Source organism: Salvia miltiorrhiza, chromosome 6 (genome assembly GCF_028751815.1).
Source record: "Salvia miltiorrhiza cultivar Shanhuang (shh) chromosome 6, IMPLAD_Smil_shh, whole genome shotgun sequence".
NCBI lineage: Eukaryota > Viridiplantae > Streptophyta > Magnoliopsida > Lamiales > Lamiaceae > Salvia > Salvia miltiorrhiza.
Window position 1 is genome coordinate 37,563,963 of NC_080392.1, and position 17,797 is coordinate 37,581,759.

At 38.7% G+C, this 17,797-nt stretch overlaps 1 protein-coding gene across 1 annotated transcript; it reads right to left on the bottom strand.

Moving 5' to 3' along the window:
* Nucleotides 1-1,433: 1,433 nt before the first annotated feature.
* Nucleotides 1,434-2,644, bottom strand: LOC130990866 (uncharacterized). Its single transcript, XM_057915095.1, has 2 exons — nucleotides 1,841-2,644; nucleotides 1,434-1,712 (listed from the first exon to the last, which is right to left on the bottom strand). The coding sequence occupies exons 1-2, from the start codon at nucleotides 2,642-2,644 to the stop codon at nucleotides 1,434-1,436; spliced, it is 1,083 nt and encodes a 360-aa protein (XP_057771078.1).
* Nucleotides 2,645-17,797: the final 15,153 nt, after the last annotated feature.

Below are 17,797 nucleotides of genomic sequence, written 5' to 3' on the forward strand. Positions count from 1 at the left end.
AGCTTTTCTCGAGCCGAGCGCCGAATAGTTCGCTAGCGGCTTGGTTTGTTTACAGTCATTCCCACCTATTTTGAGACATTTCCTTATTTGGTAAAAGTTTTACTTTTTATTCACATTCTCTTTTTATCTACACATAAAACACTACTCCCTCCGTCCCATAAATAATGGCATGTTTTCCTCTTTGGGTTGTCCCACAAATAATGGCCTGTTTTCCTCTTTGGGTTGTCCCACAAATAATGGCCTGTTTCTATTATTAGAAATAATTAGAGCTTCAAGGCTGCTTAATTAGCTCACTTAATTAAAACTTAATTAACCCTAAGAAAAGAAAAAAAGCGGGCTTCGCACCCTATTCCTCTCTCTTCTGAAATTGGGGAGACTCTCACTCGAAACCCTAGTTCCTCCCCCTTCAAGGGGCGCCGCTAAGCTTAGCACCGATCTCCACCGTTCGCCGACCCTTTCCACTGATCTCCACTGTCCCGCCAGCCCTTTCCACCAATTCTCCGTCTGTGGTTGCGCCACGATGACGAAATCCCAGTGGGCGGGTTACCTGAGCGGTGATTTCGTCCCTGACACTGAAGATCCGTGAGATTGGGGCTCGCCACCGGAGATTGAATTCCCCTGCTGGTTGCCGCCGTCGGATTTCTGATCTTCGTATCCTTCACCGGTGTCTGGAGAAGCCTATGTTGGGCTGCCTTCACCGGAAGCGATGAGTGGAGATGGATTTGCTCCGGCCTCACCCTTGGCCACGGTTTATCCTGTGGCCAGGCGGACGATCTATCGTCGGCCTTCAAAAATTCATAAGAGATTTGCCAAAAATGCTAGGGTTACTCCCCATGTGTGGCTTGTGTGTTGCTCTGCCTTGTTTGGCTGCCTGTGGCTTTATGTGCTTTAGCCCTGTGTGGCTTTGTGTACTTTTGCCCTGTGTGGCTGTTGCTCTTGCTGCCTGTGGCTCTGTTGGTCTTTGCCTTAGCCATCTATTGAACCAAACAACATATTTTCATTTCATAAAAATTGCATACAAAAGGCATTTTTTACAACTGAAAAATGCATACAAAAACAATCTGCATTTTTTACAAAATCAGTTTGGCTTTCAAAAAGTAATCATTCATCTTTCCTTCACTAAGTCATGGTTCTTGAATACCTAAGTTTGTCATTAGGTATTCGTCCCATCTAATGAAATTGATCCTATACCTAGATCATTCATTAGATGGTCCATGCCCTCCTCACAGCCATTATCCACAAGATATTGTAGGCATTCCTTCACTAACTCATTAGTGACTTCCAAATTTCATTGGAAGTTCATTTTGCCTAATGAGCGTGCCCTTCTTCATGTGTGGTATCTTGTATGCATTGTGTCCTTTCACCTTCATCATTTCCACAATGCATCCTTGAAGACTCAAGAACACATTGTTTAGAGTAGTAGGTGAGAGGTCTTAATATGACTTCTCAACTGCAGCCACTAGCTCCTCCACATTGTTGCACACACTTTCTGTTTGCAAGCTCTGGATTGCTCTAAAAAACCCCAAATCATTGATATTCGTGTCTGGACTGTTGGGGGGTTGATGAATAATTATGATGTCAAAGCCATCAGAACTTGCAGCCCGCCTAAAATCTGGATCATCATCCTTGATGTGAGGCCTTGCATTGTCTTGTTGAATGAAAATCACTTTGCTTGTAAATTCTGGCCATTTAAGCTTTATGGCTGGTATTATCTGTATGAAAACCACTTCATTCATTACAAATTATGTAGAAATACAGAAATTAATCTAAAATACAAATGCATTCAGCCCCTACTAGTTTTACTGTTGCATTTGTCACAACAATCATCACTAATCCATACCTTATTGATAAAACAATGCTTTGTGACTTGCTTTGTTATGCTCTCGATTGGTTTTAACTCCAAAGTTCCAGCCTCCAGGTTTTTGTTGTTTCTTTTAGCAAGCACCAATTCTGTAAATGGCCAAATCCCTATTTTTCCGTCGAATAACACGCTGCCATCTTCTGCAAATATTGGCCTACACACTGCACACATGAACATCACTTTTTTGATGAATTTCTTTGATTTGCATGTTCTATGCGGTTCTGCCTCTCCGGGGGTTAAGTAGAACCTGTGATTTACTTTTGTGATATAAAACCACTTCTCGTCGATATGCACAGTGTTGTGCATATCTTTGAACTGAAGTACCTTCAGAATACAGTCGTATTCTATGGCTTCAAGGATGAATCGCAGGCGTAGAAGTTTGTTAAGAACAGTTAGGTCAGGTCGTATTGCACTTGTGTGAGCTTTGATCAATCCCTTGCTTATCCATCGACCCACTGTACTTTTACTGCAATTTATGCCACTTGCAAGCCTTCGAATAGTTGATCTTTTGCTCAATTCCAGGCTGGAAATTAGCTCTAAGTCGATTTGCACTCTTTTTCTATGTGGTCGATGTATTTTCATGCTTGCCGAATGAATGTGCTCACCTATTTCTTGTTGTTTTTTTGTCGCAGCCCAAAGCCGACTCACGATCCTCCTAGAGTTTCCGAATTTGACAATGGCTTCTTGGATCTTCCCTCTCTTCGGCTTGCCGTTTTTGCTATCTTGAAGAAGGAATTGAACAATGGTGTTCCTTTCTCCACTACTTAGATCTTTTCTTCTCATTTTTCCTTTCTTTTTGCTGTAATTTTTGGTGTTTAGGATGAAAAACTGAATCTGCACTTGTGCCTATTTATAAGGCTTTTTGTGATTGTAAAGAGAGGGAAATTCAAATTCTATGAAAAAGTTTAATTAAATTTGGTGTTGAATTTTTTTTGAAGCCTTTACAGCTTTTGGCGCATTCAGGAGGGAAGTCAAATTTTGGGCAGTATCATTCAGACGTAAAAGTGGAAACCTAATTTATTAAAGTTCACTTAAAATTTGGATAATAAAATTAAAGGGAAACCTAATTGTAATAAAAAATAAAAGAATATTTAAATTTATAAAAAAGTAAAAGTGGGCCACCACATTCTTAATGGTTACAATTACTTTTGCTAATTAAATGGTTAAAAAGGTGGGCCACCAACTTTAACACCTTAATTCAACACTCCTTAATCTCCAGTGCCCAAAAGAAACAGGCCATTCTTTCTGAGACGGAGGGAGTATTTTCTTAATTCTCATGTTAAAGAAAAAGATCTCAAAATAGCTGGGACGGAGAGAATACTATTAATAATTTGTGTCGTTACAACTCATGACCTACATACAAATACCAATTAACGACACTAATGTCGTCCGTTGATCAATGACACTATGATTCTCATCGTTGTATTAAAAAAATTATTTTTTAATTATATTTCATCATAAAAACGTTGTTTTAATGAAATATATCAAATTTAATATTTTTTCCATTGTAAATCATTTGTAAAAACACATTTGCTTAATTAATTTTATTTATTTTACGTCATTATTTTGTCATGAAAAATAATTAATTAAATATTTAAATTGCTAAATTAATTAACATGTATTTTTCCTACTATTACGTACTAATTATAATACTACATCTCAATATAATTGACCGATCATTCGATTTTTTTCGCAATGAGGTGATTTTTCAGTAAGTATACCGGAGTGCCGCCTGCATGAAACCCTAGCTTTTCCGCCTGCATGGATCCGCTGTCGCCGATGGATTCCGGTGGCCGCGACGTCAATACTGTTAACAACGGTGATGTCAACAGCAACATGAAGACTGGAGGTCTCAATCTTCCGGTGGTTTCGAATAATTTCGCCCTAAACAACGTTGGTATGACTCTTCCTGGAAGGAACCCTAACTCTCTTATTCAGTCCTCGCATTCTCGTCCTAGTTTGTTGGACAAGACTTCAGTTTCCTTCGGTAATTCTCGCGGTGAGAGTAACCATGGACATAGCCATGGAGATTCTTCTGCTCCGAAAGCCCTCGACTCAACCATCGTTGAAGTTCCGCACCAACAGCCTGGAAAATCTTATGCGGATGCTACTACGCTTCGTACGCCTCGCCGGCCGGATGTTGCTGCTCATCGCTTTCATGCTCTTCGTCCTACTAAAGAGGGGGATCGTTACTGTTTCAAAATGCCTAAAGATCTTCTTGTAAAACAGTTGTCACAGTTTGATAATGCTTTAACGGGAAGACTCTTCCTTCGAAAGGGTGATAAACCGCGTCCGGCAATGATGGTTAAGAAAGAACTATCGACTATTTGGGGTATTACGTCGGAGTGGCAGATTATACCTTTGGGAAAAGGGTACTATACTATGGTTTTTCAAAACGCTGCTGATAAATCTATTGCCAAATCTAAGCAAATCTGGGACATCTTTGATGGACACATTAGGCTGCGAGAATGGTCCAAAAACTTCGATCCTTTTAAGGAACACTCGTCGTTGGCTAACGTTTGGGTGCGCATTCATTACCTACCCATCGAATATTGGCACGCGGAGGTTATTTTAGGAATTGCGAGATATATTGGGCATCCTTTAAAGATTGATGGCGCCTCCATTACAAAGGACTTCGGGCAGTTTGCTCGTATTCTGGTGGAAATAGATATGTCGAATCCTCTGCCTACTACTTTACTTTTCGATGCTGAAGATTTTTCGTTTCACGTTGAATTTTCCTATGAATCTTTGCCGTTATATTGTGCTAGGTGCAAAATCACAGGGCACTCTCCGGAAAAATGTCGTAAGGCAGGTTCTAATTTTAAAGATGGATCGAAGGGGATTGTGAATCAGCCACCACCGTTGAAGCCTCAGCCAAGCTCGGCCTTGGGGAAACAATGGCAGCAAATTAGTGAGGAGGGGGCGTCTGTGAAGGATTGCCGTGTGCAGCAACAGCTGGAGAACCCTCAAACTGATCAAGGCAGAAAAAATGGGGTTGGGCAGGACAGCCGTGTGCAGCAGCAGTTGGAGAATCCTCAAACTGATCAAGGCAGGAAGAGCGGAGCGTTGCAGAACGATAGAATGCAGCAACAAGAGGTTCCTCGAGCTGTCGGAGCTTCATCTCCACCACGAGGCCCGATCGGAAATCGGTTCCAAGCTTTAGGGGGTTTGACGGGAATGGATGTTCTTGAGGGGAATGAACAGCAGAATAACACTTATCAGGAAATTGGAAAACAACCTATTGTGGAGCTGGATCTTGATGGAGTTACTGAGGGTTCTAGGCGGAATTCTCCCAGATCGAACTCACCTTCTAGTGCTCGGAATAATGGGATAAATTTGAGAGAGCAGCAAGGGCAGATTTCGAGAGTACAGCAAGAGCGGATTTCTGGGCCGGATTTATTACATACCACTGCAAAGCCGGTGGAAAACTCGGCGTATGATAAACCTTTACGGGACTATAGCTCTGAGGAGGAGGAGGAGTTGATTGTGGCTGATGCTGAACCTACTACACAGGGACCCATTACACAAGAGGCGACACAAGTGGCGAAAGCGAGTGTTGATAAGGAGAATGCAATAAAAGCCCAACGCCTGGAACAGATACTGGAGCTTGTCAAGGCTCCCATTCCGCAGGAGGTACAGGTCAAGAGAGGGCGGGGTAGGCCCACGAAACAAGAACAAGCGGCTAGAGCGGCAGGACAAGTGACGAAACAGGCTGACGATACTATTAAAAGCCGCCTCAGGAAGTCTGGGGAAACATGAGGTAAGCATCGAGATTTTGTGATTGATAATAGCGGGAATGAGTGTTTTCGGGCTATGGATAACGTTGTTAATGAGAGTTGGGCGGATCAAGTGGAGCGAAGCGAAGCTTCCTCTACTCATTTCAATTAATTTCATGAATATTATCGCCTGGAATGTCCGTGGTCTAACGGACGAATCCAAGCGTCTGCTTAAGGAACATTGTAGTTCCTTTAATCCTGTGGTCTTGGGGATTGTTGAGCCTAAGAAATCTCTCCACAAAGTTCGGCAGAGCTTTTGGAATTCTTTGAATCTCTTTCCTGTTCATCAGAATTGTCGGGCTCCTAGATGTCCGAACATTTGGATTCTTGCACAACCTTCGGTTGTTGCAACTATTGTTTTCTCGTCTACTCAGGTGGTTATTGTGGATTGTATCTGGCAGACGATCAACTTCAGGGTGGCAGTTGTGCATGGCGCTAATGAGCAAAGTCTTAGACGTGAACATTGGCGTGATTTGCTTCATTTTGTCTCTGGGAACACCGTTTTCATTGGTGACTTTAATGCGGTTAAAGGGGCTCACGAACGTATCAGTCCGCTTTTACCTGCCAGGAGTTCTTGCATGGAGTTCTGTTCTTTCATCGATGATTCTCAGTTCATCGAATCCCCTACTGATGGTTTACGATTTACTTGGTCTGGTCGGAGGTTTTTCCCTCGGCATGTGGAGTCCATTTTAGACAGAGCTCTCTTCTCTCAGAGTTTTGCGGATTTATGGGACTCGGTGGTCACGTCGGTTCTCCTTCGACTTACTTCTGATCACTCGCCTCTTGTTCTTCGATGTAGTCGGACTTCTCCTCCTAGAAATCGTCAGTTTCGTTTCCTGAATATGTGGGCTCTCCATCCTACCTTTCAGGACATGGTTAGAAATTCTTGGATGCATGATGTTAGTACTTGCTGCCCCATCCTGCGTGTGATGTGGAAGCTTAAACGGTTGAGGGTGGACATCAAGATTTGGAACAAGGATGTTTTCGGTCATGTGGACTCAGAAATTGCTGGTCTTCAACGACAACTGGCTAGCACTCAGGCTAGAATTTCTGAGGTGGGTTATACGGTGGACTTGTTTGATGAAGAAGTTGGTTTTCAAACGGGTTTGAATGTCGCTCTTACTAGGAAGAGCAACCTTTTGCAGCAAAAGAGCCGGGCTTCTTGGTTGCAGGATGGCGATAGAAACACTTCTTTTTTCCACCGTTTGACAAAAACTAAGAAGATGAATGCTTCCATTACTCATCTGAATATTGATGGGGTTGATACTTACGACCAGGCCACTATTGAGCAACATATTGTGGGATATTTCTCGGCGTTATTTACTGATGATGGACGGTCGTGTGCTGATCCGATTGAGATTGAGGCTCTCATTGATCCTTCTATCTCTGAGGCGCAAAGTAGAGTGTTAGCCCGTACCCCGGATGAAAGTGAGATTGTTGCTGCGGTTTTTGGAATGGATGTCAACAGTGCGCCTGGACCGGATGGTTTTTCAGGTATGTTTTTTCACACCTGTTGGGAGACGGTGAAGGCGGATGTCGTGGTGGCTGTTCAAACTTTTTTCTTGAAATCTTATCTCCCCATGGGATGTAACTCCAGCACGATGATTTTGATCCCCAAAAAGGAGGTTATATCTTCTGTTGCTGATCTTCGCCCTATTGTGCTCTCGAATTTTTTCTTTAAAATCATCTCCAAGATTTTGGCCTCGAGACTTAGTGTGGTGGCTGCTTCGCATGTTTCTGACAACCAATTCGGTTTTATTAGCGGTAGGAACATACATGATTGTATTATGCTCAGTTCCGAGGGTTTCAATTGTATGCAGCGAACCAACCGGGGTGTGAATATGGCTTGTAAGATTGATATCAGAAAAGCTTTTGACACCATCAGATGGGAGTTTATTATGCAGGTCTTGAGGGCTAATGGTTATCCTGTGACCTTCATCCGTTGGATTTCAGTCATCTTTAATTCTGCCAGACTGTCTATTCTTTATAATGGAAGGCTCAGCGGATATTTTGCTTGTTCTCGTGGTGTTAGGCAAGGAGATCCTCTTTCGCCTATTCTTTTTGGGATTGCTGAAGATGCTTTAAGTAGCATTATCAAGAGCTGTGTGGATTCTGGGCATTTGACACCTATGGGGTTCAGCAGGGCTACTTACTTCCCTACTCATCTTTTTTACACTGATGATATCATCATCTTCTGCACTGCCACTGTCAGGAATGCCAAGAAGATTAAGGGTATCTTGACTTATTATGGCGAGATTTCTGGTCAGCTTTGCAGCCAGGAAAAGTCGAATTTGTATTTTGGTCCCAAGGTCTCTACGGATAGGAGTCGGGCTATTCAGCGTGTTTTGGGTTTCTCCACTGGGAATCTGCCGATGACTTACCTGGGTGTTCCTATGTTTATCGGGTGGCCGAAAGCTTCTTATTTTATGCCTATTTATGATCGGATCGTTCAAAAGTTCGCTAGATGGAAGGGTCTCCAACTCTCAATTGCTGGTCGGGTTTGTCTTTTGAGATCGGTGATTCAAAGTTCTGTTGTCCATTCGATGATGGTCTACGAATGGCCTAAATCTCTGCTGCATTCGCTTGATAAGAAGTGCCGAAATTTTGTGTGGACGGGAAGCATTGATAAAAGACTTACTTGCCCTGTCAGTTGGGGTCGTGTCTGCACCCCTCGGGAGGAGGGGGGTCTTGGGATTAGGTCTTTCACCTTGATGAATCAATCTTATTTAATGAAGTTGGCCTGGAAGATGATCAAAGGCGTTGAGTGGGCTCACCAGATTATGCGGTCTCGTTATCTTAATCAGTTCAGCTACGCCAAGAAGTCGATTGCTAACTCCCCGATTTGGATTGGAGTTAAGCATGAGGTGGATGATTTGGTGGAGGATTCCTATACTTGTGTTGATCGTGGTGACAGTACTTATTTTTGGCGGGATAATTGGCTTGGCTATAAACTTGTAGATAAGCTGAAAATTCCACATTATATGCATGAGTATTTCAGTTTTTCGGTCAAAGACTATTATTATGATGGCCTTTGGCACTTCTCTGCTGCTTTCGTTAATAAGTTTCCTGAGATTGTGGCTGATATTTTACTTGTTCACATGAGCGGCGAGCTGGACTCTAGATTTTGGAAGCATTCTGTCAGCGGGGATGTTTCGGCGGCCTTGGCTTTCTCCAGCAAGTGTAGTCATTTTCCAATGGTAAAATGGGGTAAGTGGATTTGGGAACCCTACATTCCGGTTAGACGTTCTATTCTTTGCTGGCGTGTTCTTCATGATCGCCTCCCGACCCTAGACAAGCTTCGAAATCAGGGTCTGATAATTCCTAATGGTTGCCCTTTATGCTTGAGGGAGTCGGAATCTATTTCTCATGTTATGTGGAGCTGCTCTATGACTAAGCCGTTGTGGGTGACTTTTCTTTCTTGGTTTGGTAAAGAGGCTTTTATTGACTCTTTTGATATTCTGTCTTTTTTAGTTATGGCTTGGAATACTCACTTTAGCTCGCAAATTCTAGCTTTCTGGAAAGCAGGTATTATCACTCTTTTGTGGAAAATTTGGGAGAATCGGAATGCTGTGATTTTTTAGGATCGTGAGTTTAGTGCTCTTCCTATTCTCACGTTTGTCAAAACCTTCTTCAAAGAGCTTGAGGTCAATTTCCCGAAGCTTGGCACGGTCAGCAATACTTGGGGAGATTACCTGATCACCCGCAATCTGGGTGTCAAGTGTCGCGCTATGCCCCCTTCTCGCATGATTGAGGTTCATTGGTGGCCTCCGGTTTTGCATTGGATCAAGGTAAACACAGATGGTTCTGCTGCTGGGGCGCCTGGTTTGATTGCTGCTGGTGGAGTTTTTAGGGATCAGTGGTCGGAGGTTCGAGGCTGCTATCATATTAAGGGTGGGACTGGATTCGCTTTTGAGGCGGAGCTGCTCGCTGTCATTACTGCCATCAACATTGCCCATGATCGTGGCTGGCACTATCTTTGGGTTGAGTCTGACTCAATGTATGTTATCCATCTTTTGGACTCCAGAACTACTAATGTTCCGTGGCGCTTCATGAATTCTTGGAAACACATTCTTCGGATTTTACGGGATTTCCAGTTGATGGTTACACATATTTATAGAGAGGGCAATCAGCCTGCGGATATTATGGCTAATGGAAATAGGCAGGAGGGCTGGTGGCCGTTTGCTATTGATGAGATCAAGCTTGCGGTTTCTCGTGATATGTCTACTCATAGCCATGTTAGAATTGCTCGTTAGAGTTTTCTTTTCGTGTTCTGCTGGTTTTGGGGTTCTTTCTTGACTGCGGTGTGCGGTGGTGGTGTTGTGTTGAGGTGGATGGGCAGGGGTGTCTCTCTGACCTTTTTTCAGTTTTCTGGTGCGCTAGAGGCTGGGGTCAGAGAGGTCGGATCCCTTTGGGTACGTCTTGTCCTTTATTGATGGGATATGGTCGGCTCTCGCTTTCGCGGAAGGCAGCTTTGGTCAGTGATGTGCTTTCTTGCTGGTTTTGTCCTTGGAAGCGAGTTTTCTTTTCGTGCTATGCTGGTCTTGGTGTTTGTTCTTGCTGCGGGGTGCGGTGGTTGTGGTGTGTTGAGATGGATGGGCAGGGGTGTCTCTCTGACCTTTTTTCAGTTTTCTGGTGCGCTAGAGGCTGGGGTGAGGGAGGTCGGATCCCTTTGGATACGTCATGTCCCTTGTTGTTGGGATATGGTTGGTTCTCGCTTTCGCGGAAGGCTGCTTTGGTCGGCGATGTGCTTTCCTGTGGGGTTAACCCTTGGAAGCAAGTTTTTTGCAGGTTTAATTTCTTGTTCTGTCTTGTGTTTTTTCGCTGTTGGCTTTTTCTCTTCTGGGTCAAGAAGGTGTCCGGGGAGGCTTGGGGACGATGGTTAGGCCGGAGTTTCTGAAGTCTCTCCCTCCTTTTTGGCTTTTTTGTTATCTGGTTTCGAGTTTGCTTGGTTTTAGACGAATACTCTTTTTCCCCTTTAAGGTTTTTCCCTTTGGGTTTTCTTTAAAGGGGTTTTAACGAGGCTCGGTCCTTAGTGAGCTTTGCTGTGCTCTCAAGGGTTTCTAGGCTTTTCCTTTTTCTTTTTTAATAAAATCCGATTTTAATAATAATTGACCGATCATTCAATAAAGTTTATAATGACAATTAGTATTTCTTAAAATAAATAATATATGTACATAATAAACTATATATATTTTCGGTATTCAATAAAGTTTACGAGGAGAAGAGGTGAACCCGCTGCAATCATCGAAAACACAAAATCTCATGTACACTCAAGTTGATTCGTACCCACATCCTGACTCGCATTCTGATCTAAATAGTGTAAATGACACCATTCAGTTATACAAATGACACTAATTATAATTGGCAATATTCAATTATATAAATGACACTGTAACTTTAAAATGTTATAGTGTCATTTTCAATTTTATTGTGTTATTTAAAGTATTATAATGTCATTTACAATCTTATAGTATCAATTACAGGATGTGTCATTTATATTTCTGAATAGTGTCAATTATACACAATGTCATTTACAATGTTATAGTGTCATTTATACGTAGTGTCATTTGTATAGCAGAATAACGTCAATTACAGGCAGTGTAATTTGTATAACCAAATAGTGTCATTTACACGATTTGAGTCAAAATGCGAGTTTGGATACGGATCAATTCGAGTGTACGGTACACCCTGTTGTACCCAAAACCTCCTCCATCGAAAAAATTAGAAGGAGTATTGAAGCATGCCTACGGACCCACTGTTGTTGGAATAAAGAATTAGAAAAAGTTATTTTACGCAAAACTATTTTTTTAGAAATGATATTTTTAATTAACATTATTTTCCTGTCAAACATATACTTAAGCACCCTTTTTTTTGGGTGTGTGTGTGTGTGGGTGGGGGGGGAGGATGCCAAATCTTTCAAAATTTGCAATTAAAGCTTTCTCAATTTTTTTCAATGAATGGGAAAGATGACATGCACGCCCACATGAATTGAGATGATGATGTGGACAACCATTGTTAACTAAAATCCAATAGAGATGGATTTTATTGTGCAATTAATAGCATCTCAAAACAACACTCAACCTTATTGTGAAGCAGGGTAAAGTCTATGCCACACCCAGGTGCCCAGCACTCCCACTCTCGATGCGCGCCACGTGGCACTTTTCATTTAATCAATTTATCTTTTCCTTTTGTAATTTTGAGTTAACTCCGTTTATGGGTTCCGTCTAGCACTCAATTGATTCTTGGGAACCGTAATGTCATGGCATCAGAATTCGGCAAAATTTGTTGCCGAAACACTCGGCAAGCATGACACATGCTTAATTTTCCGCGCCAATTTTTCAATTCCAATTTTTTGGGGGATTAAAACATGACTTTTGGGTTTACTTTCTTCCATTTCTTCCACACGAAGTCTGAGCTGATTCTGAAGCTCTTCATTTTTCTTAAATGAAAATTTATATTGTAAACTCGATTTTTCTATTGTGAAGTGTCCATATTCAAGCTATTTCAAGATTTATTGTAAGGTTATGTTTCTTTTCTAATTTTGACGGATTATTTGTGAATTTTGTTCATTTTTTAATCATTTATTTTTATTCTTCTTATATGAAAATTGAAATTGTAAGCTAGATTTTTCTATTGTGAAGTGTTCATATTCAAGCTATTTTAAGTTCTATTGTAAGTTACGTATTTTTCTAGTTTTGACAGATTATTAGTGAATTTTGTTCATTTTATTTGTTTATTGTGTATTTTTAGTTTGATAATATCATATTTTTATGTTGTTGTTTTTTTGTTATTGAATATCATAACTACCGATTCTGGCAAGTACATATTTTGGCAAAGTTTTGTTTTTAATTCGAAAAGTGCCTTTTTGTAATAATATCATAAATTTAAATATTGGTAGAATTTTGGCAATTTTTCATTTCGGCAAGTACATATATCGGCCTGTTTTTTTATTGAATAAAAATCTGTCGATATATGTACTTGCCGGTATTGGCAAGTCATTATTTTGCCGAAATACATAGTAATTTCCGGATATAATTGCCGAATAAAATATAGTAATTATCTATCATACAATGTATCTTTAAAAATAAAACAACTGCATCTCTTTAAAAATAATTTCAAAATTAATATTTTTCATGATTATAAAATAATGTTGTTGCCGAACTAAAATAATTGTCGACAAGCATTAAAATTTGGTTGGCCGAATAACAGCTGCCGAAACCATGGAAAATGGTGCTATTGCATTACAACTGTATTGATAGGAATAAAATAAACTTATAAATTCTTTTTTAAAAAAAGATAATTTTATAATTGAAACTTGCTATATTTAGTCATATCAACATAATATTGTGCTAACTAAACTAATGTCTGCCAAGCATTCAAATGTTTACCGAATAATAGCTGCCGAAATTGAAAAAAGGGTAATGCATGAAAAACTGCATTTTGAAGGAATAGGAATAAAAAATATATAAATCTTGAAAAATAAAGTAATTATTACATTAAAATTGCTTCTATTTAGGTTACATAATAAACAGAATACGAAAATTAATTTGCGTAATATTAGAATTTAATAATATAGTTAAATTAAGAATAATTTTTGCCGAATTAAACAAAATCTGCCAACAAAGCAAAAACTTTCTTGCCAAATACTAGCTACCTAAAATATGAAATCTCGTGAAAGGAATGACCACTGATCATTGATAAGACAATATATATATATATATATATATATATATATATATATATATAATTTTTTTAAAATAAGAGAAATTTATTCAATTTCAACTTGCTTGTATTTATTTCACATAATATACATGCTTCCAAAATTACTATTTTCAATAGTTATAAGTTTAATTATATATTTGAATTTAAAAATATATTTGCCGAACTAAATTATTATATGCCGAGTATTATAATTTTATTGCCGAGATTACTTGCCGAAACCATCGAAACGTGTGCCACGAATGACCGCTGAACCTTGATAAGATAAATGTTGAAAAATGGGGTTACTGCGAATGATTACATAGACGGACGTTAAAGCATTTATGTTTATTTTGAATTTAAATTTATTCAACCCTATAAAGTTAAAACGCCACGTGGCGCGCATCAGGAGTGGGAGTGCTGGGCACCTGGGTGTGGCATAGAATTTACCGTGAAGCAGTCGTTTGATAGAATAGATAGAAAACGGAGACTGAATAACCAGGAAGAATGGAATTGTCAGGATTTCCTAACCATTTCGTTAGACTCTGTAGCGCTACTCACCATTCCATTATACATCTGTCGCTCACCCCAGTCAAAGATTGTACAGTGTTCTTGGTTAGATTTTAGGTTTACAAAATTACCCTCCCAATTTCAACTGCAAAGCATCGATGTTCTTGGAGCTCTAGTTTAGCTGGGTGAAGTGATTGGCCATGAAAGGGATTAGCCAGGTGTTACCAGCTGGGTTTGTTTTGAGAAGATGGTTGAAAGATTTGGGTGTATATCTCGCTGCCCTCACTCTCGACGCCCCCTGCCTTCGCCGAAGTCGTCGTCCCCGCCCTCGCCGCCCCCGCCACCTCGCCCCTTACCAACAGCAGCGCTCCTCCAGCGAGCCGCTGACCGTCGATCTCAGGCAGCGGCTAGCGGCGGCGACTCAGGGCGTGTTCTGCACAAGAAAAAAAGGGGAGGGGGTTAGGGGATGAGCTTGTGAAGAAGAAGGGGGGGGGGGGCGTGTTCTATGTGGGTTTACACGTTTGGATAGCCTTTTTTTATTTTTATTCTTATTTCTTAAATTAAGATTAAAAAGATAATTTGCTAATTTGATTTTTTTTTTGCGAAAATTTGTTAATTTAACTTAAGTTATATATATTGTCTATCAAACAAAAAAATTAGTTATCTCAAGGATTCTATCTTAACTATCAAACACTTATAAAATATTAACAATTTCACTCAATTTATATTATTTATCTAAATTTTATTTATCATCATTTATCTCATCCCAGCTATCAAACGCATCCAAATATATTGCGCTATTATGGTACAATGAACATTGTTGCTCTATTAAAATAGTGACATTGTTTATTGCGCCATTTATTATTATTATTATTATTATTATTATTATTATTATTATTATTAATAATAATCGTATTGTTTATTTTGTATCAATTACAATAAATTTCAACTATTAATAAAAAATAGTCTAATTTAAAAAATATTTTTTGAAATACTATTATTTTTGGTTGTATTACTACAGACGACTGTAGATGAAACTAAATTTCTATGTTTTCTTAAGTTAAAACTGTTGTATTATAGCGTGTAGAGTGTCATAAGCAATCCAAGTACAACCCTCTCGAAAAAAATAAAATAATAAGCTATCTAAGCCCAAAATTGAAATGAATATTCGATTTTTATCAGCTTATGTGCTTAATTGCACATTGAACAACACCGTTTAGTCCATATTGATATGCCAACATCCACGACATTTGTTGGGTCACCGAAAAAAAATAAAGAAGCCTCAATTATAAAAATTATAAAGATTTGCTATTAAAGTAAGATAAAAAATGACATATTTTAGTTTATAATTTATTTTGTAATATTTTTTAAAAAAATTATTCTTTTACGCAGTGAGTGATTGTGATTCTTCAGAAAAAGGTAATTCAAATTTAATTAAATTTTTAATTGCAATTATTTTAGCAGGTAACTTTTATATTTGAAATAATGTAATAAGAGAGGTAAGGATACAATATATCTTACCAACATCATCATTCCTTATATCTTACATTTAAGGGGGTGTATTCGTTCAGGATTTTAATAGATTTCTGTAGACTTTTAAAACTTTTAAAATTTGGGTGTATTCGTTCAAGACTTTTAAAAGTCTATGAAAATCTAGAGGTATTCGTTTAAAACTTTTAAAATTCTATAAAAATTCAGAGGTATTTGTTTCAGACTTTTAAAAATCTATGAAAATCTAGAGGTATTTAAAAATATATGAATTTTAAAATTGGACTGAATTTTCATTAATTTTATTCAAAAAATACACATGAACAAATCCAACCTCAGACCACGAGATTTCTGAAATCTTCAAATTTCAGCGTCGGCTGAGTTCCAGCGGCCGCGGCTCGAGGAAGCCAGCGATCGCTGGCACCCAACGGTTGCTGGGCCCGGTATTACAATTCTAGCTTTGCACACGGTTTTGTGCTCTGTGTTTTTATTTATTTATATATATATATATATGTATCGATATTACCGATGATTTTTTTCTTGATTTTCTCCCTTAATTCATTCGCACATGTCCTTGTTAGTAAAGGAGTTTGTGATCATTGTTATCCTGTTATAAAATATTATTGCAAGTTGTTGGGAGATATTATATGTTATATTCACTTACGACGACTGTGTGCATGATTTTATTGACCTATTCAAAAGTTATTGAAAGTCGAGCTTTATATTGCACGAGGACTTTTGTTGGAAGAACTGGTTGCGGCCAGCGGCTAGCTAGAACTCAGCGATAGCTGGAAGCTGTCCCAACGATTGCTGGGATGGTAGATTTCAAGTCCGTAAAAATTACGTTTAATTTTTGTTAAAATTCCTACAAATTTGGTTCAAAATCTATTTAAAATTTCAAAATACATGAAGAATCTATATGAAATTTGTAGATTTTTAAAATATCTGAATTTTAAAAATCTATTAAAATCCTGAACAAATACACCCCCCAAATTTTGATACGAATAAATCTCATAAGTCATAATTTTGTCTTACCTTTATTTTTTGTATACCTTAATTTTCGGTGTACATTATTTTTTTCTTTTATGTACTAACAATATTAATATTGATTAGATTATATAATATCATTCAATTATTATTAATATCTATTCATTTAGTTTTAAAAATATATTTTATTTATAAAACGTATTTTTCAATTGTTTATTTATTGCATAATGTTTTTTATTTTACATTATAATATATATGAAATATATATTAATATTTGATTTTTTTTTTTTGAAATTACAAGAGACATCTGAATACAATCAAATAAGCAAACCGCACGCAGGCGGGACCTCAACACCATTCAACGGTGGGAAAACATCACTGCACGCAGGCGAGCCGCATATAGGCGAGAACGCCCTGCGTGTGGGACCACAATATGAAATAATATAATCTATATATTATATATAACAACAGTTTAACGGTAACATTTTACTGCCAATTTTTTCCTGCTATTTAGAAAAACGTGGATGATTTCTGTTAGTTTGAGATAATCATGGATTTATAAGCAGTAATCTTCTTTAAAAATTTCAAACACCCCATTATCTTCTCTACATTATAATTTTTCTGTAACTGCATCTTTCTCTCTCTCTCTCACGCTGCCGCTTCTCACTTCTTTGAGCAACACACACTCCCATGTTTGGCCTCTCCACTCGCTGCCGCAACTTATCATTCACAGTTTGAACATCGTCGCTGTCGTTTTTCCATCTAATTTCATACATTATTGTGTTAAGAATTCGTCAGTGACCACCGCAGCAGTCTAGCGCCTTGCAGGCTGTTTGACCGCCGACGTCTGGCTTCACTGCAACCACTATACCCCTCTTTCTTAGGCTTCATTTACTTCATTCATATTTTTTAGAAGTATTTCAATTTTTTTATGTTTGAATGCCGACAGTCCGGTTGAATTTCTAATCAATCGGAAAAAGTCTCCAAATGTCAACACCCCAAAATCATTTCCCATTAGCAAATTACATATCATATATGTAAATCTCTAAACGTGAATGATGAAACGTCTAATATTTCAGTAGCAGCGCAACCTGAACCTTACTTTTTCTTGCAACTCAATTCATGGTTAGTTGTTCTTATTTTCTGCTATTTTTTCATTTGTTCTTTTGGAGATATATTTGTAATGAGCATTTTTTTTCAGCACAATAATATCAAGTTATTCGTGTTGGGTCCTGAGGGTCTCGAATAGGTGTATGGGTGGGGGGAATACACCTATGGGCTATTTTAAATTCTTCAATCAGAGGGATCTCAGTCAGAGATCAAAACGAAACTTTACACGCAAACACAGACTCCTGTTTTACTGAAAACAGTTTTGACCAAACAGGGTTGACGACTGATACTGAAAGCTCTTCAGTAAAGAGTTATCAGTTAAGTTACTGGAACTTAACTGATGCAAATAAAGGCTTCTGTCGGGTTT

Excerpts from the sequence above, each read along its gene's own strand:
- LOC130990866 (XM_057915095.1), bottom strand. The coding sequence starts at position 2,644 with ATGAGAAGAAAAGATCTAAGTAGTGGAGAAAGGAACACCATTGTTCAA. Across the intron at positions 1,713-1,840 it reads AGCATTGTTTTATCAATAAG|ATAATACCAGCCATAAAGCT; the intron begins GTATGGATTAGT and ends GTTTTCATACAG.